The sequence below is a fragment of the Salminus brasiliensis genome, chromosome 5 (genome assembly GCF_030463535.1).
Source record: "Salminus brasiliensis chromosome 5, fSalBra1.hap2, whole genome shotgun sequence".
Classification (NCBI taxonomy): domain Eukaryota; kingdom Metazoa; phylum Chordata; class Actinopteri; order Characiformes; family Bryconidae; genus Salminus; species Salminus brasiliensis.
In genome coordinates this window covers 18,361,657-18,387,646 of record NC_132882.1, presented here as the reverse complement: position 1 = coordinate 18,387,646, position 25,990 = coordinate 18,361,657, and the positions used below count along the sequence as shown (strand labels likewise).

Genomic DNA, 25,990 nt, shown 5'->3' with positions numbered 1-25,990 from the left:
TTTGTGGTAAAGACAGAGGAAAAGTTCTATTCTGATGATTTTTCCATGATGGTCAAATTTCTTGTGTTGATACACAGAAGAATAGTGCACCACCATTCCAGAGTCTGCTCAGTTTTCTACTTGGTGTTTTGCAGTCATCTGGGTGTTTTGATTTGCCTTTCTAGCAATTCTATGAGCATTTCTTTCTGAAAAGTTGTCTTAGTGTTACAGACATCAACTCCTCCCTGGTTTCTTTTAACTGCCATGTCTTAATTGTGCTACAAACTAAGCAAACCATTACCTGAAAGCAATTTGCAATCCTCCTCTAGGCTTTTTGTGGTCATCAGTTATTTTAATTTTCAGAGTTCAAGTCCTATTATTTAAAAGCTTTGAAATTGACCCTTCCCGGCCTTTAATAACAATGATTGTAATTGAGCCATAGCCCTAGCAAGCCTAGTCCTTGATCGAATTTTTGATAAGAAAATGATCAAATATTTTATGGTGCCCAAACTTTGTCAGTGTCCTTTTCCTGTTTTTGCTGAAATGTTAAAATGTTGAAAATAATCTCATTTCTATTCCTGGAAATTGGTTCATCCTCTATTTAGCTTGCCCATTTGCAGTAACGGAACTTTGAACCAGGGGTGCCTAAACATTTGCATGCCTCTGTATCTGTTCCTAGCGCAAAAATGTCACCACATTCTATTATGTGCACAGAATTAGAGGAATTGCATTCCGTAACATGCTTCTCCTTTAAAATACTTGCACACTGCAGATATTTCTTATTCCTCTGAAAACCTGCCCCCCTGCCACAAGTTGAGGATATTATCCTCACATTTAATATGACATTTTCCTGCATCAAATTGGATCGGATCAATACCCTTTGAGTCGGACGTTTACAGTACTGGTGGTTGTGTGGTGTCTTTGGGATGATGAAAAAGGAAGAGAGTGTTTTTTTTTCTTCTTCTTTAAGCCATTTGTGTAATGACTTAAAGAGGACCCTAAAGAGACTCACACACTCCCCAGCAAGTAACTGTAGTGGCCTTGTTCTGAACAATGCTCACCGTAACTGGAGAGATTGGAAGTTGAACCACAGAGCACAAAGGCCACTTCAGCTCCATGGAAGCTGAGCCTCGGTGTCTTCACGCATCGCGTAAATCTGCGGAATAATGCATCAAGCCCCGTTTGGGTGCATTTTATACCGGCAGATCTGATTGCAGATGAGTTCACAGATCGGTTGATTGGGGAACCTGAGAAGGCAGCAGGTCTAGCTTGGTTACTGCTACTGGCACAGTTACAGAGCCTGTCACTGAAAGGTTAGTGGTTTCAGTTCCAGTTTCTCTGTGATGTTTTGAAGAGTACTTGGACTGGAATACAATAGACTGGAATCTGTTCCGTTCCAGTGTATTTACACAGTGGATCACGTCCTTTCTGTGACACGTTACACTGGTGCTGTCAGGTTTAGAGCCAGCTCTAATCCCTCTTTTCGTCCAGCGCTGCCTTGTAATGTCTGTCAATTTTATCACACCCACGTAATCAAAATATCCTTCAGTGGGTGGTGCTGAGAAGAAACCAAGGCTACTGTCGTCCAGATGCCGGTGTAGTTTTGCGGGAAGCATTTTTGTTGAGGATCTTAATATGCATTTATTTATTTTAATTTCCCTCTTTAGTACTTATTAGAATTTAGACATGATTAGCACACACAGCATCAGTCTTATTTGGCTGTGCTGTCCGTAGCATTGGGAAGTTACACCATTGCTATGTCTTTCATTCTCATATTATAGCTGTTTACAAAAACAAAACTTGCAGAAACTTTCCATTTGAGTTTTATTTGTTTGGGTTCAGACAGATTTTTACCAGACAAAATTCAGGTTTCTACAAACATTTTAGGCCTGTGTCGTCTCATTCTCTGCGTTTTTGAGAGCATCAAAACTGTATCTGGTCCCTGTTGATGATCTGTTGTGTGTATGTGTTCTTGTAGGGAGCAGGCCTTGCTGACCGCCCGTCATTCCCCAGTGTTAGGCCGTCAGAGAGAATATGAGCGTCCTCACTACCCTCATGTCTATGATGCATTTGCTGAGGCTACCAAAACTTCTGCCTTCATTGGAGGATCCAAGGTAAGACCTTTGTGTAGGCTAACTAGTGATACTATTTGTATTTCAAGTTTAAAAAAGACTGTTCTGGTGTTTTTTTTTTTTTGTTTGTTTTTTTTCCCCCCCACAAATCCTTACAAGGGATGTGCGTGCCTTAATACTATGACAGGGCAGTGGGCAAAAAAAAATCAATAGCACCAAATATTTGAAGGATGTAGAGGAATACAATTGTAAAACTGTTTTACTATCTGAAAATAGCACACAGAAATTGGTAGATTTTGTTTTGGATGAATGCGTAATGAAGGCTGACACAATAAAACTTCTACACTGAGTCTTATTTCCTCAGTGGGTCAGATTTGTCAACATGTTAGTTTGTCTGAGGAACAATTGTTTTCTGCTGAGAAAAATGAACTGTAAAACAGGATGCCATAGAATACAATTTTAATAGTTCATTTGTGACTGCAATGGCAGATGGATTAGGTTTGCATTTTCCCAATTTTCAGCCTTTAAAAGCAGCAGAGCTGCTGCATTAATGGACTCAGGAAAGGGAAAGTGAAAGCACCAGGTTTACCAATATCAGCAACAATATGAGTTCAGCATGTTAGGTACCAACAAAATCAAGTGAGGTCAAAAGGCTTTTATTGTCATTTCAGCTCTGTACACAGTGAAATGAAATTAAGTTGCAGTGCAGAAGTACTGAGGTAATAAAGTATAGGATATATAAATAAGATAAATATGATGCACATAGGTTTGCATGCTATGCATAGTGGGGGTAGGGGGATTAGTTCAGTCTCTGAGTTTAAAAGTCTTGACTCCTTGTGGCAAAAGCTATTGCAGGACCGTGTGATGACAGCATGGATTCTCCTGTACCTTTTGTCAGACAGCAACAGTGAAAAAAGTTCATGTGAGGGTTGAGTGGGGTCCTTCACACTGCTGATGGCCTTATGGGTGCAGTGTGCGGTATAAATATCTGTGACACAGGGGAGAAAGACTCCTATAATCATTGAACAACTCCCAGCTAACTATCACGATTGGTACAAAATCCTGTTGTATTAATGTAGAATTAATTGCGTTACCAGCCTGGAAGTACTGGGCACACCTGCTCATTCATTGTTTCTTCCAAAATCACAGGTATATATAAAGGAGTTTATTAGGCTTTTGTTGTAACCGTCTCTACTGTCCAATGAAGATTTTCTGCTAGATTGCGGAGCATTGCTGTAAGGATTTTGATTGCGGTCAGTGACAAAAGCTTAGGTCAGGATGTTGGATGATCACCACCCCAGCTCATCCCAAAAGTATTGGATGGACCACCATCATTCCAAAGAACACTGTTAAACTGCTTCACAGCTCAGTGCTGGTGGGCTTTGTACCCCTCTTGCCCATGCCTGGCATTATATATCTGCTCCAGGTGTCCTATTCTATTGGCAGTACTTCGCTACAGAGACTGGAAAAGCTATGTGTGTCAGCAATGGGTGCAATGTAAGGTAGCTAAATGCTTTCATTTGAAGGGGTGTCCACAAACATCTGGACAAATATAGTGTACATTTATTGTTATTATTATTATTGTAACATAAAGCTGTTTTGTTTTTATGTATTGTATTTGGTAATGCATGCTTAGTAACGCATCCTTGGCAACAGGGTTTCAGGGTAACATACATGTTTTAGAGTAGTACACCTAATATGTACCTAATATACCTAATGTGCCTAATATATCATGTACGTAATATAGTGCACATACTTGATCACAAATACGACCACAGACATCTTATTGTACAGTCCGGTTCAAACATAAAATCAGCATTTTTGAAAATGATTGTTTATTATATTTTCTCCATCTTCCTGTGATAAAACATAACCAATACCCAAGTGGTGCTTTCAGAATTTGAATACTGGCTCCTTGAATGAGTGTTTAAGTACCTGTACACCTCCCTAATTCTCATTTGAGTTGTCTAAATCCTTGTTTTATAAGCCTGTTTTATAATAGTTTCATTTTAATTCCTAATGGATATTCTCTCTCCAGTAATTTGCATAAACATTTTTTTTGTAATTGGAAAACAGGTGGATTTTAGAGAATCTCAGAGAGTGTGTGCGAGTGTGTGCGTGTGTGTGCATGCAAGAGCTTCAGACATTAGCCATTTAGTTAAAGATGGAAATTTTCCTCTCGACAGATCCTGTCAGTTCTAGGTAAATAAAAGGAATGCATAAAAGCACAACCCGAGGCAGCATGACACAGGCAGCAGTAGCCGTTTTGGAGGCTGGTGACTGGCCCTGGCTGCGGTTGTGAGTGTGCGAGTTCACTGGGGTTGTGGGGAGCTAATGGACGGTAGTGGTTCTGTCTCTTTGCCAGGTGGTAAATTGTAACTGGGTTTGGCTAATGCAGCCTGCTGTTGCAGCTCTGCTGTGTGTTTTTTATTTCTTTATTTATTTTTATTTATTTATTTGTTTATTTTTGCCAGATGCTGCTGCCTGAGGGCATCCGGAGAGAGAATAATAAGATGTTTGAGCAGGTTGAGATCCCACCCAACGAGCCAATGCCCATCGGCTTCCAGGAGAAACCTGTCTACATCTCAGAACTGGATGAGGTTTGTGTTGCATCCTCTGCCTTGCTCTGCTTCTCTCTCACTCTTTCACACGTTATACATCACTTGTATTCACCTGAAGCCTTACTATAGTAATTAACTTAAGTCTTCTGTGCATGAGATGGCCATGTTTACCTTGTAGTTTTTAGGGTTCTGTGTTTTGTAGCTTTACAATTGGGTAACAGTGTGTTGGGGGAGAAATGTATTATGCAGGACTGTCTGACTGTGGTATCCTTGTGGTATATAAAAAGCCCATATCGTCATTTTCTTGTTATCCTCCTGTCTGCTTATGAGATAAACAGATGAGTCTGCTTTTATCTATTATTATTTTATTATTATATTCAGATTGCCTGCCCTGCATCAGTCCAAAAGCAATCAGTCTTAAATGCTTAGTGTAATTTCATAATTACATGTGAAAACAACTGCTATTGGCTGAATTGGCAGATGCACAGTATAGATGCACAGTATTGTGCAAAGGTTTCAGGCACCTGCAGAAGCTACTGATCTGAACAGTAAGCATTTATTTGTAAAACCTTAATTTTACAACAACCAGAAATAACTTCAGTACAGTAAGTAGTGTTTGTGTGTCATAGTGTTTGTTGATAGTGTGGTTTGTTCATTTCCAAGACAGTCTTCATGGCAGCCCAGCATAATTTGTAGTTAAATTTGTAGTCTACATCTGGTTTCGCTAACTTCATTTTGTTAAATCAGGTGTGCTCCTCATTGGCTGGTGGCATTGAGGAGAAATCTGGTGTTTTTCATGTCCTTGTTGCCAAGGCAGTTTTAAATGATGTCCTTAGCTGCTTACAATTTGTGCTCTGCAGTGTATGTAAATGTGGTAGTTTTTGTGTACCTCACAAAACCAGTGCATTAATAGTGGGCTGATTGTGCTTCCTAGTTTCCATATATGCTGCCCCTGATATGGGTCTTTAATTAGAGACAATGGATTAAAGAAATGTAAGATTATCAGGAAAATACTACAAAAATATGAGAAAAGAGATCAGAAAAGAGATGTAAGTGGAACAGAATTCATCTTATTATTTGAATGAAAGCAGGCAAGCTCTGTTATTTAGCGTGAGGTAATAACTATACTTATATATAGTTATTTTTGTTTATATATATAATTTTTTTTTTTTCCCCCAATTAGGCAATCTCCTTGTAGCACACCTCAAATATAGAAACGTTCTGTCTCTAGCCCATGTTCTCATAACCGCCATATGCATGTTATTAGGTGTCCCATGGCATCCCTCTGTGTAATGTTTTCATCTCATCCTTTCCTAAAGTACCTAAGCATTCTGCTAAAGTTCTTAATGTGCTCTTAATGCAGCTCTGGGCTGCTTTACACTTTACTTTCTTAAGCAGGCTGATGGGCAGACCATTAAAAGTGTCCCCCAGCCAATCAAAGACTGCTGGCTGTGGGCTACAAAGACCTCTGTTTCCTTTAGACTCTCCTAAGTGAGAAACCCAGAGCGTTTACCTTTTCTCTTAACAATACAGGTGGCGCAAAGGGTTCTTTGGAAGGGCACAGCAGAAGAGCGTCTTTTGCTTTCCGGAAGAATTAGAATTAGACACACACTTTACAGCCGTTGCACAGCATTACAATGGATTTCAACCTCTGCATTTAACCCATCCGTAGCAGTGAACACACACTCACACACACACTAGGGAATTGTGGTTGTGTTGCAGCAGTAGGCAGCCACCTCTGTGCCCAGAAAGCAATTTGGGGTTAGATGCCTTAGCCATGAATGTTGAAGGATAAGAAAAGTAGTTCCAACCCCACTTCCTTGACAGTCCAGGGGACTGAACTGGCAAACATTTGGTCCTAAGCCTAATTCTCGAACCTTTAGGGCACAGCTTCCTCACAGGCACAGGTTCAGTAGATGGTTCTTTAAAAACATTGGTAAAAGTCACTCAGTTGCATAGTTCTCAGTTGAACTACAGGTAGAAGGCATCTTCTAAGAACACACACACATTAATAGGGTAGTGAGAACACTCACTCTGAGCAGTGGACACTGACCTCAGCAAAAAGGGAGCAATTTGGGGTTAATTGTGGACAAAGTGCTGTACCTTTACTCCTCCACCACTACCTCCTGCTGATCCAGGAGATTGATCCGATGACCTTCTGCTCCTAAGCCCACTTCTCTAACCCTCGGGCCACTTTTTTCTCATAACCTCTGTATGTTCAGATTCAGGTTCTTTAAACCCTGGTTAAAGTCACTCAGTTTCAAATTTCTCAGTGGATCCCAAAATGGTTTTTGTTTCCAGCCCATACCTCAGTTCAATAATCATCTTCTTTAATTCATCAATCTTAATGACAGGCGTGCGATCACGGGTGAGTTACAGGGTGCGTCCTTATTCTCAGGATCAGTGAGTGTGACGCAACGCTCAGTGAAGTTCCGGAGTTTGAGCGGATTAATTAGTCATGCTTTGGATACGCTCGTTGTATTTGTGATGTTCACTGGTCGAGGCTCAGGTGCAGGTATATGAGTGCGCGCGTGTGTGAGAGAGTGAGTTAGGAAAGACACAGTTCACCACACCGGCTGTCATCTGCAATCTGCCTCTAGCGCACTGCCTTGACCATGGATGAGCAGCAACCATTCCTGTCAGGAATATGCACACATGCACACCGTTTTGGGGCAAGGATTTCAAGCGGGTAAATCAGCATGAATCTACTTTAAGCTCTCAGCTTTTAGAATCATCACAGCAAGTGGTTGCTCCCCCCCCCCCCCCCCCACACACACACACACATCCCGACCCCCCCTTCTTTCTCTGATTGAGACCTTTGTGCCCCTCCGCCCACCCATGGCCAGTCTCCACGGCTTTTAGCCGCCCAAACGCTTGAGCGAGCGTGTGTGAACAGTAGACACTCAACTGGACGAGCAAATGAAGCTTGAAGCGGTGGCTTTTAGGAGCTGCCACTCGCGTCAAACGTAATAACTACTCTGAGGCAGCAGGTAAAGTAGAGGAAGTGTCGCCCAAGTGCCCTAATGGAAGGTGTGTGGTGGTGGTGGTGGGGAGGTGGATGTGGTTGGTTGGTTGGGGTTTTTTCCCCTCCCCTCTCTCCCCCCAGACTGAATGTCAGATGCCTAACTTGTGTCCTGCCTGCTTGATGAAGGCGAAACAGAGTTCTGCAGCATTGTTCTGGAAGAAAGGAAAGCCAACATCCCCATTGTTGAGAGTGGAAAAAAAACGACTTGTCAGATTCCTGTCACTCCAGAAAATGGTTACTTCGAGTCTGCAATGGACGTCAAGCTCCGTGTTCAGTTTGGTTGTAGCTGTGACCCAGCCCTGCCCCCAAGAGGACGTTGTTTGCACTGAGGATGGACTTTCCGAGGAGAAGAGTAAGCAGAAAGGCAGAACCTCTCTTGTTCCTTTGTAAGCGAGAGAAAATTGGAACGGACAGCACAGATTTATATTCCTGCCCCTGGGGCTTAATTTTCAGCTTAGTGTTTTCCTCCTCCTCAGGAAACCATTAATTAAACCAATGAGCGCACTCCGTTTCTCCGCAGCACAATAAATGATGCGCCTTTTGCCCTGAACTTGACGATACGGCAGTCATTTCCAGCTGAGTGCCGAAAAGACGGAATGCGTCGCAAAGTGTCTTGTTGCTTAAGTTTCATCATCGTGCTCTTATGCTTTTGTTTTTTAAACAAAAAAATAGAGAAGAAAAAAAAGAGGGGGCGGGGGGGCTTTATCGTTTGGGTGAAGTTGTATCCGCCTGCAGCCTGAACAGATTCCCTCTCCTCTGCGAGCCTGATAGAGATTGATATGGAGGCTCTTAAGCTGAGTTCTGCGAATTAACAGAAGTGGAGGAGCAGCTCTATTCATTTAGTAAAGCTCCTGCAACTCCGAAACAAAGTGCCTTGCTCCTCTAAAGCAGCACGGCGGAGCGGCTAATAAGTCTTTACGTGCTGTTAGGGGCTTTTGAGAGGCAGGCTGAGAAGCCTGTCTGTTTTTCTTTTTAAGCGCTGTGTGATTGTCATTTATTGAAAGCTATAATGGGCAACAGGGACATGGCGGTTCAGTGTGCCTTTAATAGCTTTGTGAAACATTAAAAGTGGGGAATTTATTAGCGACCCTTTTAACTAATGAATCTCAAGGCCTGGCGTCCTGCTCTCGTCACACCGCTAAAAGCCTTCTTAATTTGTGTGAATAAATATGTGGAAGAGCTCTTTCTGGGGTTGAGGCAGAATTCTACACACACTTATGCACAGGAACCGTGTCGCATGCACACGAGTGGGGGTTAATTATCACAACATTGTTCATATTTTGATGGGCTTATTTCATGTGGTTCAAAATTCATATTTTTATTGGGGTATTTCATGCAGTCGTTTGAGTTGGCAAAGCATTTTTAATAATACATGCATTGCCCTCCAAAACTACTAAGACAGTAGGTTTGCCTCATTCTTTTTTAATCTCCAGTCTGGAAAATACGTCTACACTGTCTGGACTACTACAGCATCTCAAGACTTTTGGAGTTTGTGGGGAGAGACGTCCTGCATCTTTTACTGTCTCTCTCTGTGCTCAGTTGCTCTGACCTTTGTAGATAAGAGTGGCTAAAGCGCCACATCTTTTGCATATGTTGGTTGCTGATAAGAATTATTTTCAGAACCATGGACAAGGCGAGCATGTCTCGCACTAGGCTAGACAGCCTCTGCCTACTCCTAATGATGTTTAATGACCTTAACACATTTCAAGAACCGCATATGAAAGTTGTCAAGGACTAGATGTTATTTAAAACCTTGAATATCAGGAGTATTCACTGCTACTCTTTTGTCAGTAACAAGAGTCATTAACTTAAACTATCTGCTCATTTAACTGTAAAAGCTGCAGACAAAGCACCCCCCCCCCCCCCCCCCCCCCACACACACACACACACACACACACACACACACACACACACACACACACACACTGTTTAACCGGCAAGTATATAAAGTTACTTTATAAGACTGATGGTGCTTAGTTTGATTCTTCATAAGAGAATACACTACCTACATACTTCTACTTTAGAAGTAGGCTGAAGGTGTAGGCTGCTGGCAGGACACATTGAAGAGGAGACACATCCATAATTAATCCTCCTTGATTGCCTTTTCTAATCCTTTTTTTTTTTTTTTTTTTTTTGTTGCTTTGCACCCCTTCCGGTTAAATCAATTCTTTAGTGTGTGTGTGTATGTGTGTGTATGTGTGTGTGTGCATGTTCATGTGTGTTTGTGTGCGGTATGCTTGCTCAGACTTGTAAAGCAGATGTGCTAATAAAAAGAAAGCACATTCATCTCCCTTACGAATAGACAGACACACACAGACTATACATAACTTGTCATCTCGCAGTAAAGCTGACAGAATACCGGGCGTGACATTTGACTTTTCCTTCTCAAATCAAAGTGCACAACGTAGACTCGCTCTGCATCATTTTTCATTTGAGCCGTGGAAAATGTACTTTTCCTTTGCATAACAAAGTGAAAGAGAAAATAAATATTGGAAAGGGAAAAAGAAACTCCTGAAAGGTTTCGCAATACGCATAGTTTCAGTATACAGTAGCGTTTAAGGCTTTAAGAACAATACACTGCTTTCACCTCAAAAAGTTTTCAAATGCTTATAGTGCTGCTGCAAATTTTGCCATAGACAAACCACTTTTGGTTCCCCAAAGATCTTTTTGGTGAATAGTTTTGTTTTGCAAGTTATTGTAACTGAGAGATCTGTGAAGAGTCCTCATAATTTAAGCAAACCTAATCAATTAAAGGTTCCTGATACATTAACTGATTATTAGTTAAAGGTTCGTGATGAGTTTAAACACAAGTAGTTCTTAAAAAAGTATTTAAAGACAAGAACACTTCAAACCATGCTAAGCCTGAATAGACAGATATAGAAAATCTGTACTGGCTACTGGTACGTCAGTGAATCTTGTAGCCAGGATTTCAGAAACATTGTTTGTATATACTGCTTGCTTCAGTACCACTCGCCAGTCTGTGTTACTTTTTGCTGGGATTGCAAGGGTTTGGCTGGGCTTAACCCAGCAGAGTAGTGCATTTTCTATAGACGTTACCCCTGGTGAAGAATCCGGCTTTGTTGTGGTTGCTGTGGTTGTTGGTTTTGGTTGTGGTTGTTTTTGGCAGCACTGTAATGTGTATTTTTAAAGCCCAGTCATTACGGGAAGGGGGGTGGGTCTGCATACTCCTTTCATCTAGAAAGTAGTTGGTGCATGTCTTCTTATTAGCTATTACAGTGGCAAAGTTAAGGAATCTGAAACGATCAGATTTAAGGCAGTTAACACCACATATGACCACACATGCTCTCCTATCTTGTGCTGTAGTAGCAAATAAAGTGTTTTGTTTTCAACGTGGCCAAAATGTGAAGTAGTTCTGTCATTTTTGGTGGTTCAGATGTGAAGTGCTGCAGGTGTGAAGGACACACTTATTATGGGCTGTTTCATTCCTTTTTTCCATTGCAGTGAAAGGCTTATGACTGTAAACATAGCAGTCTTCTGTTTCGGGTTGCAGTGAGACTATAGTGGCATGCAAACATTTGAGCAACCCTGGTCAAAGTTCCCGTTTTTCTCGGCCTGTGTTACATAGACTGAAGCCTTACAATGGTGGTGATGGCACTCGCTTCAACAATGAAGGGCAAACCAATGAAATGTCTATGGTTTAAATTAGATAGGCTCCTCCAAAAACCTTTCCAATGATGACCTAATCATTAGCAGCTGATGTTTGTGAACCTGATTCTAATTCTAGGAATTTTAAGTCATTATATATGTGGAGGTGGTGTGTTTCGCATTTCTAATGCTTACATTTAACAAATATTTATATAACAATTCTTCAGTGTTATTTAGTTGCAGCTTTCATTTTTAAAATTAAGATCAAATCTCCATATGTTTAAAAAATTAAAAACAAAGGTTGCTAATGTTATAATATTGCTTTACGCACATAGACTCATCTCTATTCTGAAAACACTGGTCACTGCAAAAATGATAGTTATGATACTGGTTTTCTTTAGAATTCTGTGCAAAGGTTCTGGGTTTTCTGTTATTCTTGTAACCTACAGTTTCTAAAGAATTCAGGCCATTTCTCATTTCCAGCTGTGCTGACGTTCTCATATGGGGGATGGTTGTGAAAGAGCCGAATGCAATCAACTTTCATGCATATTTGAATATTGAGAAACATTACAGTGTCTTGCCATTCTGACAGCCTCCATTTTCTTGTTGCGAGGACGCTGAGAACCCTTGCATTTCAGCCAAACATGGCCTTTACTGTTCTACTAAGTTATCGCTTAAGGTCGCCAGTCTGGTCCTTTATTAATATTTCACATACATGGTTTATTTTAGCGTGTACAAAACTTCATTTTGCAGTGCAGCTGTTGTTGAAAGGTGGGGTGGTGTGGTGCTTCTGGGGTGGCAAGGCTGGAGTTTGATGGACGTTTCTGCCCATTTCTTGGGTGCTGCATTTGCTTCCTTTTCTGTGCAGGATTTAGGCTCTTCTTGGACAGTTGCCTGAGGATGGGGTGATAAATTACTCCTCTCTTCCCCTGCTTTTTTCCTCCCTCCTTCGCTTCCTGCAGTTCTGCTGAAGGGAAATGAATGGGCCTCCTGTTTGCTGCATCTGCATCTCCTAGTCTGTCAGATACAGTGCATCTGCTGTGTAGGTCCATGTTTTTCTCTCTCTGTGTGTGTGGTGGGGGTGGGGGGGTAATTTGCGTATTTGTGTGTAAAAAAAAAAAAAAAAAAAAAAAAAAAAAAGTCAATTTAATTTATGCACTGGTGTGCATTCATTTTCGTGTATGTGTGTGTGTGTCGCTCAGGCAGGTCATTTTGTGCTGTGTGGGCTTGAGGCAGGCAGATAAGCTGTTTGCTAAAACTAGCAATTAAAACTTGATCAAGCTGTCAATTCAAATGGAATGAAATGGAACCAAAAAGTAATTAAAAGGATAGCATGCAAACGACAACAATTATATCTCTTAGTTTTCTATTACTGACGCTGGGAATTTAATTATTTGCAGCGGCTTAAACATATACATGAGCATGCACCTTCTCAATTTCATACACTAACACTCACATACACACAGGCTTTTACTACATACACGCTTTGTCGAGAAAAGTATCCAGGTTGCTGGCACCACCGTGGGTCTTTTAGTCGGCATGTTTGTTTGTGTGTTCAGAGCTTAAAAACCTGGATAGTTGGGAAAACGGGCTAAAGTGGTGGGGTGTATAAGTGTTGCTGTAAAATCATTGCAGGGATCTATGAGGGTCCAATTAGTGTGCTTAAAGTCACTGGTGGATGGCTGGTGTATTCCCACTCACCCTAGTCATCACATATAGCCCAATGGCTGTGCATCCCCACAGTTAATTAGACTGTCAGGTTCTGTTGGACTTACAGTCGACTGGTCTGAAGAGAACCCCAGCTCCACCCCTTCATACACTCAGGAGAGCTTTCGTGGAATATGGCTCATCAAAGTGATGGGTCCTTAGATATGCACAAACTTGCCATAGATTTTTACAGTATGTTTGGAACGTGAAATGCCCCATAGTAAATTCCTTATTCTCCCACCCTCTCCATGAATTTATGAAGTCATTTAACTGACTATCTTTTTGCATGCTGCAGGTGACGTGACCACAATGGACCACACTACAGCTACCAAACTGACTGATCGCCTGTGTCCCGGCTATTGTATTTTATTTCTTTAAAGCATTGGTCTTTGTGGACTGTTGTTCACGGCTCGATGCAAAAGATGTACTGCAGAGATGACGTAGGATCTTTTGTTTCTCGCCAGTTGAATTAGAAACGTCAACAAACCCACTGTAATTTAAAAGGAAAATGACCTGCTGATTTCACACATGGGTTTTTACTCAGACTGTACCGGGGGCTAATAATAACAATAATATGTGGGTAATATTCAGAACAACTGATTCAGACATTTGCGTTCACACATCCTTCCAGGTAAAGTTCTGGGTTACAGTTCATGTGTGGAAGGGACTATAGTCATTATTTAAATGTAGGTCCAGTGTGTACAAATGCAAAGACCAAATACAGACTAAACTGCATAGCTAGCATTAAGGCTCATTGACACTGCTTTGTTTGTAACTGTGAACTTCACCAAGTGCAAACTTCAGGAAGACGTCTGATGAAAGCCAAGGGAGTCTTGAAGTGTGAGGGATAAAGCTGAGTTTGGCCTCTCGGCACAAGCGTTTTCCGGGGGAGATATACTCCTCGAAACATCAGGCGCTGGAAGTCTGACACTGTGCTGTTGCCTTAATTGAATTGGAGCCTTGCCTGGTGATGTTAGATTTATTCTGTAGCTTAAAGCTGAACAAATTTTAACAGGCAGCCAATGTGACAATCACTATGTATCCTCACTCAAGGGGGCCTGATCAAAAGCCTGTTTAGTACAATGATTACCAAAGTTCTACCAGCCAGAGGTGTACGAGCCTGGCATTGGTTTGAGCTTTAAAAAGGCTGCTTTTAGCATGCGTGTGACAGATTTCCTAGCCGCTTTAAGTTCGTCAGACTGTATGTGTCAGCAGATGGTTTTGCTAAGGGCTATGCTACCTCGCAGCGTGTACATTGGCACCTCTGGGAGCACTCCTGAAAGAAGGGACTGGTCTGCTTTTACTGTTTAAGGGGGAGTGTGCATACATTTGCATGATAATAGAGAATGTGTTTTGGAGGAATGGAGAACAGAGCGAGAAGGGGGGGGAGAAGTGGAAACTGAACCATTTTTTGAAATCATTATGTGATGGCGAGTCCATATTTGCAACATGTTTGCATTACCTCAAGGTGAACATCGGGGCATGCATACATTTGCATGCATTTGCATGTTTAAAGAGTGCCGAGACCCCGGACGTTCGTTACAAACAGACGAAGTCGATAAATCAAATGAAGGGAGCTGTTAAAATAGGTGCGGCTGTTTGGTGGGCACGGTGACACAGCGGCATGCAGGAAGCGGAGGAGAGAGGACGGGAGCGTCCGCACCCAGCTCCTAATTCAGGCTTGAATATGTATACGTTGGTGCTCTGAGGACTTGCCCCTTGGGGAAATAATTGGTTGGACAGGCAGAGGCTGGTATCGCCAGGTTGCCAGAAGGAGGATGAGCATACACCCTTTCCTCTTGTGTACTGAAAGGGGCAATGACAAAGCTTGCTGGTAGTACCACACTGAGCCGCTCTAGAAATGAGAACACCCACTGCTGTTTAAGGCTAATGACAGTAAATGCGCCTTTTTATAATTATCCCCTGTACTCACAAGAGAACATGCTGCTGCTGCTGCTGCTGCTGGAGATGATGATGATGATGATGATTATGATCATGATCATGATGATGATGAGATGACAGTCATAATAGCTGCAAAGCTCAATTGCATTTATGTCCAGATGAGACCCTGTCCCTCCTGGTATGTGAAAGCAGACCACTTTGGGTCTCCTTACCGACTCAATAAAGGTGCACCTCAGCAGCCTTTTCTGCTTGTTGGAGACCTGTACTTTTCTCATTCGCTCACCTCACAAGTGTCCTTCAGCTTCTCTGGATTAAGCAGACTCTAATAAAGTTGCTCTTTGATGCATTAATAACCTTTTCCGTCGCGGCATCCATTTCCGCCGGCCCCAGAACGACTTCAAAAAAAAAAAAAAAAAAAAGTCACCCGCACTCTTTAATTTTTTTATATTTTTTTATGAGCGTTGGAGTGAAACGAGGGGAGGGAGAAGTGTGGTGACACATTTTTAATGAATCCTTAAATAAATGACACCGCCTCCTGAGCCGTAGGCATGCCTGGCCAGCCGTGTGAAAGAGGAGGGCAGAATGAGTGAGAGAAACGGATGGTTAAAGAGAAAATGATGGTTAAAGAATGGGTTAGCACTGTGAAGTGCTACCTGCTCTTCTATGGGAATGAATGAACGCCGTGGAATTCAGCACCCTGCCATCTTTTATGAACTGTTGGACACAATGCCTTTCTACCGAACAAGTTCGAGCTAGCTTGCAGGTTTCCCCGCTGTGGTTTTCTCAGGAGCCAGAACATGCTGGTCCCAGTGGTTTTTCTGGTGGAATTATGAGTTATTAATTGCGAGTGTTATTACTTTGGGTCACTGCTGATCTCAGCCTACTCGTACGCTCTTTAGAAGCGGAGCGCAGTGGAAAAACATCCCCTCTCAGCGGTAACTTAAGTGTGCTCCCTGTGGCAGCAGCCTTCAGAAAGGCCTTTTCATTTCTTATCAGACTTCTGCTGAGATTGAAGGCTGTCACCTCCGGCGGCCTTGTCATGGCGAAACCAGCCAGCGTGGGCGGATTTGATTGACAGCCCGCAACACCACTCTGAGCCGCTCCCTCCTCCGCGGCTTTATGGCCTTTTAACTCTTAGCCGTTTACTCCAGCGCAGAGCGTCCTCCAAGCAGCACTCTGAGAAATGCTCACTGGAGTGTAATTGGTCCGACGTGAGCCATATTTTGATTGAGGCCAATGTTGCTTTTGGATCAGACTGTGACTTGGACAGGGAGAGAGGAGGTGGTTTATTAGTGTCGAAAAGGATTTGTTTGAGTCAAGAAGTTGCCTGCCTTGAATAGAAGTGGAGAGATGTTTGACTGAGCTGATAGTATCCAAATATAAGTCTAATTAGCTCTGGACTATGGTGCGGTACTTAGGTTTTGGCTACAGCTGATCTTGGCCTGTTGCTTTCTCCCTCTCACCATATGTGTCTCACACTTGTAGCTGCACCCCAGCTGGTGTGGAGTGAACAAGTTTAACATTTGGAAGGCTTTCAGTCCTGAAATGCTTTGGTGGAAATCCGTCGCCAGTGTCACTCTTTGGCTCCTCTGTCTTTGCCTGTCCCTCAGAGTTAATTGGTTCAGTCTTTTAAACATAAAAAAAAGCAGTTGAAGCAATTCACACTGCATATTCTTTTTGTGGTCTGCATTACTTCATTCATGGACCGAAACAAAAGCTAAAAAAAGAACTTTTAATTTGAGACTTTATTCCAAGTTATTTTGGACCAGCTTCATTTATCCCTTAATCACAAAACATAAAGGATGGCTGAAGTTTTTCAGTTATGTCAAAGTAAAGGCAACCAAGTCAGGTCAAATTTGAATAGTGCTTAAAACTGTGAATCCAATTGAGCAAGCCAATGACCACAGTGGCAAGGAAAAATTCCCTCAGTGCTGGAGGAAGAAACCTTGGGTGAAACACAAGACAAGGGGATCCATCCTCTTCTGGTCAAAACCACTATAAATTAGGACTGGGCGATATGGTAAAAATACTATATCGCGATATCAAGACGTTTTTCACGCTACAAGCTACTTGTTATGCGTAGAGAAGCATGTTATGTGTCATGGTAACAAAATGCGATATGCAATCATACATGCAATTATGATGTGATGAAATACCATCGTCATTGCCCAGCTCTACTTTAATTACTAATGATTTAAAAAAAAAGTCATTTTAACACCACTTAAGTGCATTTTTATAGTTTGTACAAATAACATAGCCTCACAGTTTAGATTAGATGTGCTGCTGATTAGTACTAAAAAAAAATTATAGAGTGTTTAATATGTTATCATCCAGTCTGACTCACCTCCCTGACCAATCAGCTCCCAGTTTCTTTAAAACACTGCAGTCAAGTCATGTGGTGTGTGTATGTGTATAGGGGTACACACTCTGGATTGATATCTGTTGTTGTTTGTTTGTAATTGTGCTATAATTAGGTTTCCTGTAGCATGTGTGTATTAGCCTTAACTTTAGCCTCTATCCAATTCTGAAAGGACTCTTTTTAAACATAACTTGCAAGTATTTGTCATTTGTCACAGTGAAATGTGTCCTCTGCATTTATACTGATCCGTGACAGTGAACGCGCACACACGCACACACACTTAATCACTCACTCACTGGCACTATTGTACTAGGGGCAGTGAGCACACATACCCGGAGCAGTGGGCAGCCAACTCCAGCGCGTGGGGAGCAGTTGGGGGTTAAGTGACTTGCTCGAAGGCACTTCAGCCATGGATTGAGGGAGGAGACAGCCTTCACTCCCCTTTACCCCCAATTTTTACCTGCCGGCAGGATTCAAACCTCTTTAGTGCTGGTTTAAAAACAAACTGCCGATAGCACAGAGCAGTTTTACAATAGTTTTATAAAGTTTTAGAAATTCTGTTGCATTTTCATGTTTTATAGTAAAATGGTTCCACACCGCAGACTCTAAACTCTTTTATTTACCTTCTGAGAAGGTCCTTACTGCTGCCAGCTGGAGAGTAATGTCCGATAATGACATCTTGAGGCCACCAGATAATGCGCTGAGCATAGTGCTTATTAGGATTAAAATATGCAGATACTTTAATCAGATCGGTACATGCCTAATAATAATTGATATGCTTAGCAGAAGTAATGACAATAATAGTAACGTTGATGATTATAATAGTAATAAAAATTATAATCATAATAGAGTTTATGTAAATTAAAGCTTCAACATGCTTAGTTGAGCTTCCGTTAAACCACTGTAAAAAATGCTCCGGCTGCAATGACTGATTTATATAACTCATATAATAGAATAGCCTATAATAGAAATATCCTTTTCTTTCTCTTTCTCTCTCATTTTTTCTCTCCTTCTCTTTCTTCTTTCTTCTTCTCTCACTTTCTAGATTGGACAGCTGGTGTTTAAAGGTATGAAGCGTCTGAACAGGATCCAGTCCATTGTGTTTGAGACGGCGTACAACACTAATGAGAACCTGCTGGTGTGTGCCCCCACGGGTGCGGGAAAGACCAACATCGCCATGCTCACCGTTCTGCACGAGATCCGTCAACACCTGCAGCCCGGCGGGGTCATCCGCAAGGACCAGTTCAAGGTACGCTTCTGTATTAGCGCAGACTGTTCCTTGAAAATTGAAGACCTTGATCCAGGTGTAATGCTTGCTACAGTTTGGAGGAGGGGTGTCTTTGTGTGAATAGCACATGCACAAACAATGGCAAGTGTAATTTTGATAGACAGTCTCCATACATCACCATTACATTTCTCAATCTTAGTTGTCTACTTCATATTTCACTACATATTGTATTGCGCTGGGTGCCAAGCAACCAACCGTATCGTGATGTTCACTCATTTATCATTCTCTCTCTCTGTTTCTCTCATACTCTCATATCTATAGATAGTATATGTAGCTCCAATGAAGGCCTTGGCTGCCGAGATGACTAATTACTTCAGTAAGCGCTTGGAGCCGCTGGGCATCGCCGTCAAAGAGCTAACTGGAGACATGCAGCTGACCAAAGGGGAGATCCTCCGAACTCAGGTAAAATACACATGGAGCCCAGTAGGGGTGGGAATCTCTAGGCACCTTACAATACAGTTCTATTATGATTCAGAGGCCTGTGATGCGATGACAAAATGATTACCCATGCATATTTTGTTTTCTATGCAGGATTTCTTTTTTCTCCTTGGTACTTTTAAAGTAAAGTATTTGTAATGATCCATCATATCTTTTATTAGTGATACGAATCTGGCCAGTAAACTCAAAGATTTTGCATTGGGACTGTGGTGGAAAAATAATGCAGTAGAGTGTCTTGCCCTCCCTAGTAGCCTTGCCTTGGGTAACTTGAGCTGGTTCTTGCACTGGTTCATCCTTAATAGGCCTCACTGCCGCAGAACACACATGGGACAGCAGTGTTACGCCATCAGCCTTGCCATGTTCTGAACTTTCCTGTTGGAAATTGCTGTTCAAAGCTTTCGTTAATAGGATTTATTAATGCATGCACTGATTGATTTTTTTTTTCATCAGGAATTTGCTTCTAGATTGGTTAGGAGTTGTAATCATTTTAAGGCATCATTATTGGCCGTAGAATAAACAACTATTCCCTATCTCTAGTGTGAATGAGGGAGGGAGACAATGAGGTGTGTGTGTGTGTGTGTGTGTGTGTGTGTGTGTGTGTGTGTGTGTGTGTGTGTGTGTGTGTGTGTGTGTGTGTGAGAGAGAAAGAGGGAGGGAATCAGTGTGTGTATGTGCTCACGGACACGTGCTGTCAGCCTGCGTTTGGGTGGTAATGAGATGAGGGTATGGTTGCTTTCATCAGAGTGCAGCTCCACAGATAAGAGAAGACAGAAGCGGCAGGCTGGTAAAGAGATCAGTTTGGGTTCAGACACACTCATGATCAAGGACCTGATAACCAGGCCTCTTAAACACAGAGCCAGAAAATCACCCTCTCTGCACACACACTGGCCATGAGCCTCCGCCAAATATTAGCTCTGCTCTTCATCCTCTCTTAAAGATGTTTTTTCTTTTTCTTTCTTTCTGTTTTGCTGTGGGTGAGAGAAACGCAGCAGCAGCAAATTGTTGTGTGGATTGATGGTAAAATTGAATTGCGCAATACACTTAGCATTTGGATTGACCTGTAGGTCTTAAAAAAGGTGCGAGCGGTATTGATCTACTGTTTTTGTAACTTAAAAAAATAGTAATAATTAATGGACACAATTACTTTACACAAGTTACGTCATGTAAATAATAAACTCGCTTATTGCGTAATCAAATCATCAGTGCTGGCCCATGTATTTCAAAGTTCTGCATTAACCATCATTACTTTCATCATTTCACTACTTTTATCATCACTACTGTAATTATATTAGTTATACTATGTTATTATTTTGCACACCTGAGCAGAAGAACAGTCTTATGTGGTGGTATCGTGACTTATTAATAGTTTATAAATAGTTCTGACCAGAGGAGGATGGGTCCCCCTTGTAAGTCTTGGTTCCTCCCAAGGTTTCTTCCTCCAGCTCTGAGGGTGTTTCTGAGGCCTGCTCACTGGGGGTCTTAGGTTTTTATGTCTTGTTGTCCTCCTACTGTTTACTGATTCTGTAAAGCTGCTTTGTGATAACGCCAGTTGTAAAAAACGCTATAGAAATAAATTTGCTTTAGTGTTTGATATGTTCTGATATGCTTAATGGATGTAATCATATGCTAATCTAATCAGAATGTAAAAGCTTGATAAAGCCAGAAGTGTGAGAGAACTTCTCTGCCGATATGATTTTGTTAGATACGTGTCTACCAACATTGTACCCCAAGTGAATGCCTGTGTTGATGTTTCCCTTTTCTTCACTGCATATTTGCTCCATCTCTCTCAATTTGCCTGCCCTTTGCTTGTGGGCGGCAGGTTTTGTGAAAGGTTTCTCTTCTGAAATGGCCCTGTCTTGCTGAAATAACCTGACTGAAGCATGCTATCTGCCCAGAGTTTGCTTCTTGCTTCTTGCTTTAATCCTGACAGGAATCCAAGTACCTGCTGCTTAGAAAACTTTAGGTGGACTTTGCAATGAATTTGCAATGAAGTATGGGGCACGCCCTTTCTAACTTAAGTGCCCTGGTGTAATTTTGCCCCCCTTTTTCTAAATGTGTGCCATTTGAAAAACATTATCCTTTGGGTAAATTTTGTGTTGTGAGCAAATATATACAGCCCTGAATAAACACTCCTTTCTGGTCGTTCTGTTCTTTTGAGGTGTAACAAAAAGTACCACCGCATTTATTGAGTGGTGCCAGACTGAGCCTTGGAGCCAGGCTGCAATTGAAAAGCAGATGATGAGTTATAGTGACAGGATCACATATGGTAGCCATCCATGAAGATCCTCAAGTGATAAGAGTTAATAAAATAAAACTGAAATGTGTTGCTTGTACAGTGACTTGCGAATGTTTGAGAAGTTTTTAGTCGCAGTGAATAAAGATACAACGTGCATGTTTGGATATGACGTGGCACGGTGCAGATTGTCTTGAAAAGAACACCTCTCCAACTGTTAATCACCGGGTTGGGCTTATGTTGCAGCCAATGGTGCAAGGAACCAGCAGAGCCTAGAATATATTCCAATTAATACCAGTAGCTTCGGAAAGCAAAGATCAGACCATCTGTTTAAAAACAAAAATGTTGGCTTCTGCAGCAACACACCTCAAAATCTATGGTGATCAACCACAAGCTTGAAGCTTTTGCCTTGGCTGTCAGTCCCTGACCTAAACATCATTGAAAATCTGTGGATAGACCTCAAAAGAGCAGTCAAGGCAAGACGGCCCTAGACTCTTATGGAAACTTTTGCAAGGAAGAATGGGCAAAATCCCCAAACGACACTAGTGTTTACAAGCTGTGGTACGTACAAAGTGGGTGTTACTGAGTACTCCCCATGCAGAGTGACCAAATGTTTGTTTCAGGCTTTTTTTTTTTCTTTTTTTCTTTTTCTTTTTTTTTAAGTAATAAAGGAAAAAAGAACAAGTGATATTGCTTAAAATATTGTGATCGCATAAATGTGATTAGCTGTTCACTGTAACAATTTTTTATTGGGTTAAACTGTAGGTCCTTAAAATATTCTTGAAAGATGAAAGACTTTGGTTTGACTAAATAACATTACCTAATTGCATTTTTATTTCTAGAAGTTCTAACTTGGATTCCTCTGCTTTAGAAAACACTCCTGAATGTATTATTTCACAGGGCACTTAATGAACTTAATGTTACAAACTCAAATGTACCACCATCTGATTTCACTAATGAGTTTACCTCCTTTGCGAAAATAGGGGCCTAATTAAAGAAACCAGGCTTGCAGTGCCCAGCTGGAACAAATACCTGTAACGCTGCTGCCGTCAGTGGATCAAACAGTGTATTTGCGGTTTCTAAGTGACACATCGTCATCTTTCTGAAACAAACAACACAGCTGTAGGAAATGGACTTGACAAACAAAAGTAAGACTCTCTCTCTCTTGCTTACACACTCCCTCAAAAGAATGAGGCTGACGCCTCTGCAGTGAGCAGCAGGGAGAATACAGAGCAATTTGTAGCTATGTGCTCACTGCACTGGAGACCGCTCGGCAGAGCTCTGTGGGCAGGGGGTTGTTACTTCCAGACACACTGTTTTGTGTTGGTTCTTGTAGGGCCCAGAAACAATGTGTCATTATTTAAACCAGCATTTCCCAAAACCAGAGGGGCCACTGGACCCCAGAGAGAGCGAGAAATGCTGAAGAAACTCCAGTTGGCAGAGAAAGGGTGGGCTTTTGTAAGTATAGCACACCCCCTGTTGGATCTGTTGATGATCTCCTAGTGTAGGTGCACTCAGAATTACTGTATTCGGTATGTATTGCTCATACAGTCTTCTTTGGAAAAGACCTCTAATCAGATATTTTCTTGCGTTGTCTTAAACCTCAACACTGTGTAGCATTTTTACCTTAAACAGCATATGGCCATAAACAGCATATGGCCCACTGACAGGCTGAAATTTTTATTACCAAATAATAGCTCCACCAATTTTTACAAAAATCCCTGTAGTAACTGAATAATGCATCTTGGTGTGTAATAAATCTTAATGCTTTAAGGGGTTAAAATCACACCTTCAAAATCACATTGCTCCACTGACCTGCAATAGGAGGAATAGCACCAGTACCTTTGCTACTCCAGGCTCTAGCATGCTGTAAAGTGTACTATGTGGCGAAGTAGACAGGACCACACTCACAAGAACTGTGTAACATTGCGTAACCCAAGTTATTTTCATGTAAAATGAAGGATGCCCAAACGTTTGCTTAAGACTAGATCTGTGGTTGATTGTGATTAGTTAAGCACTGACCGCCATTGCATGTGTACCTGTATCGTGTGTGTGTTTGTGTGTGTGAGAGAGTGAGATTTTACCAGGTTTTACTGTTCTCTCCATTGTTCCGTTCGGGGAGAGCTGAGGCCGAAGTTCAGGACAAGTTTAAACTGCGTGTTTGCCCTTTTGCCAAATAGTATCTTGTGTGGCTTTAGTTAATTACACGGAAGGGCACTGAAAGCGTCGGGTGTGAGTCGTGCTTTATTGAGCCCTGGAAGGTGGTCATTAGGTATTGATCAGCAGAGATCATCAGAGCACTGTCTCCAGCTTCACTGAGGACAAGCAGCAGGTTACAGCCTAACAGCTCTTTCATCTGTGTCTTTCCCCTCTCTCTCTCTCTCTCTCTCTCTCTCTCTCTCTCTCCACCCCCCACCCCCCACCCCCCGCTCTCTCCTCTCACTCTGAGAGCTTGTCAGTCTCCAGCACTTGTATCTCTCAGCGCATCGTCTTTTCTCTCATTTAGTTGTTGCCATGGCAACTACTGTACTGTAAAAATCCTGATACAGTGTACTCAGTGTACACATGGCTATACAAATATCTTGATGGCTGCATTTGTGCTGCCAGGGGGCGGTGCTAGCGTTTAGATATAAAAACAAGGATTAAAAGAAAGAATGGAAAAATTGGAGACAGAATGGCTTGCATCTCAGTTACGGTATATTACACTGTGAGAAGAATTATAGTTGAAATTACCTGTCATTAGACATATGGAGCATTGTAATGCTCTCACTGAATAGTGACTTAAAGCTTGCATGTTTGAGCCCTGTGGAGCACTAAGAGGAGTTGGCCTTATACCACCCAATTAGATTCAGCCTTGAAGAGCATACATGATGAATACACAGTGGTATCTGTTCTGTTCTTGATCTTTTGCTTTGGATACCTGACTTGATTTAGTCTGATCTTTCTAGCCCCAAATGGGTGCAAGGCTGGGTTTGATTGAGGCTTTGTGCTTTTATGTTTTTGAATCTGTTTAGTGTCGTTTAATTAAGTGGAATAATGAAACATTCAGAAACTTTGATGAATGAATGACTGAAAGAGAAGATGAAGACAGCAAATGATGTTCAGTCTGCAAGTTATTGACATCTGTAAAAATTACAGCAGTGGTCGTCACCCAGCCTGGAGTTGCCTGCATAGCACGGGTCTAGCTCAAATCTAATAAACCTGAATCAGCTACTCATGGTTTTTGCAAGAGATTGATTGGCCGGATCAAACAGATTGCAGATTAAGGTTTAATCGAAACTTTGCAGGAGAGTCTGTGACCACTGAACTACAATCTTTCAAATTCTGAAAGTAGATTTCACTTTTAAGGCTTTCTGTCTTAAGTTCTGTCTTAATCCCAAAGCTCTTTTCAGGCATCAAAACGCAGAGAGACGTAGATCAAAAAAACGGGGTCGATCCCGCTTAATCTCCAGAGAAGTAGAGTCATGCTACCCTTGGCATTATTGATAAAAGTCTAAAGGCAGTTAGTCATAATACATGGCATCACTCCTGTCAGGTAATTAATGCACCAGTCACCCACTCTTCTGCAAAAACCTTATGCTTCACAACACTGACACTAACACAGTCTGGGACATGTTGACTGACCAGATCACTCTCAATCCCAGTGCTCATTCTCGAACAGCAGGTGAAAAGCAGTAATATGCACTCTTAGTAAAATTTGGGCCCAGTTTGTGGAAGAGTCAGCTAAAATAGAGAGGTAATGGATCTCAGTTTATTTGACACACTTATCTTTGGGCAAGCGGATGCAACAAAAAAAAAAGTCTAAAGTTATGGGCCATTTCTACCTAAACCCTGTGCTAAAAGGATGTGTTTATACACTCACACAGTTTTAGATAAACTTTAGAGTTTGGTTCTGTTCCGCTTTTCTTAATGACACCAAAAGGACTAATTTACACCTGTAAGTCCGGACCAGTGTCTGAAGCAAGGTTCATGGTTTTGTTACATTGTGTAAATTTGACCTGGTTTGTTTTGGCTTCGCATTGCAATTTAGAGAGTATGCTAAAGAACTTTGCATGATTCCTGTCCTGTCGTCATCACCTAAGTGGGCTTAAATCTCCCAGAAATCTTTCCCGGAAAAGAAGAGTGAGCATATTTATGGCAATACTACCAGCACCACTAACAAGTACAGAATTCAATACTACTTGTAATTGTACACATTGTGCCACAATTACCTCGTTGCCGACAGATATAATCATCCACATGTGCTGCTACCGCTCATTTTTACTGCTTCTCTGCTTCTTTTTCTTCTTCTATTGTTCATCAGGTGACAATAGTCTGTCTCAAATTCCTGTAATTGGTCCGAAGGTCCGAACTACCAAAAAAGTGTCAGACTGAACTAAACCAGGCCTTTTACATCTGTTATTTGAAATTAAATGTCCGGTTCAAACCAAACAAGTCATGTGTGAAGGGTAACGGTGAGAAATCTGAGAAGAACCCCTCTAAATGAGCAGAAGTATGATGAACATTAACGGTTTCTTTTGTCTTTTTGTTTTTGTGTCGAAAAAATGTGCAGATGTGAAACAGTGCAGTATGATCTTACCCAGCAAGGCTCTTTTCCAGTGTTCGTACACTTCTTCTGTAATGAGGCTCAGAGAGAGGGCACGAACAGTAACCTTCTGTCTCCTTTGCTCGCTACTCTCCTCCTGAGCCCTACTCCCTCCCCCACCTGTGCCGGGGAGCCAGTAAACAATGCCTCACTGTTTTTAAAGAGGACAGATGCAGCATGCACAGTCGCGGTGGTTGCATCAGCCCTTTTGGATGGAGGGAAATTGGACATGGTT

General features: G+C 41.8%; 1 protein-coding gene across 1 annotated transcript in view; it reads left to right on the top strand.

Annotated features, from left to right (window-relative positions):
- ascc3 (activating signal cointegrator 1 complex subunit 3) overlaps positions 1 to 25,990 on the top strand; it is a 131,437-nt gene that overhangs the window by 25,047 nt on the left and 80,400 nt on the right. Inside the window, exons 7-10 of the mRNA XM_072679717.1 lie at positions 1,958 to 2,093; positions 4,526 to 4,651; positions 18,257 to 18,460; positions 18,761 to 18,901. Coding sequence (XP_072535818.1) covers positions 1,958 to 2,093; positions 4,526 to 4,651; positions 18,257 to 18,460; positions 18,761 to 18,901 — 607 coding nt within the window. The remainder of the gene's footprint in view (positions 1 to 1,957; positions 2,094 to 4,525; positions 4,652 to 18,256; positions 18,461 to 18,760; positions 18,902 to 25,990) is intronic.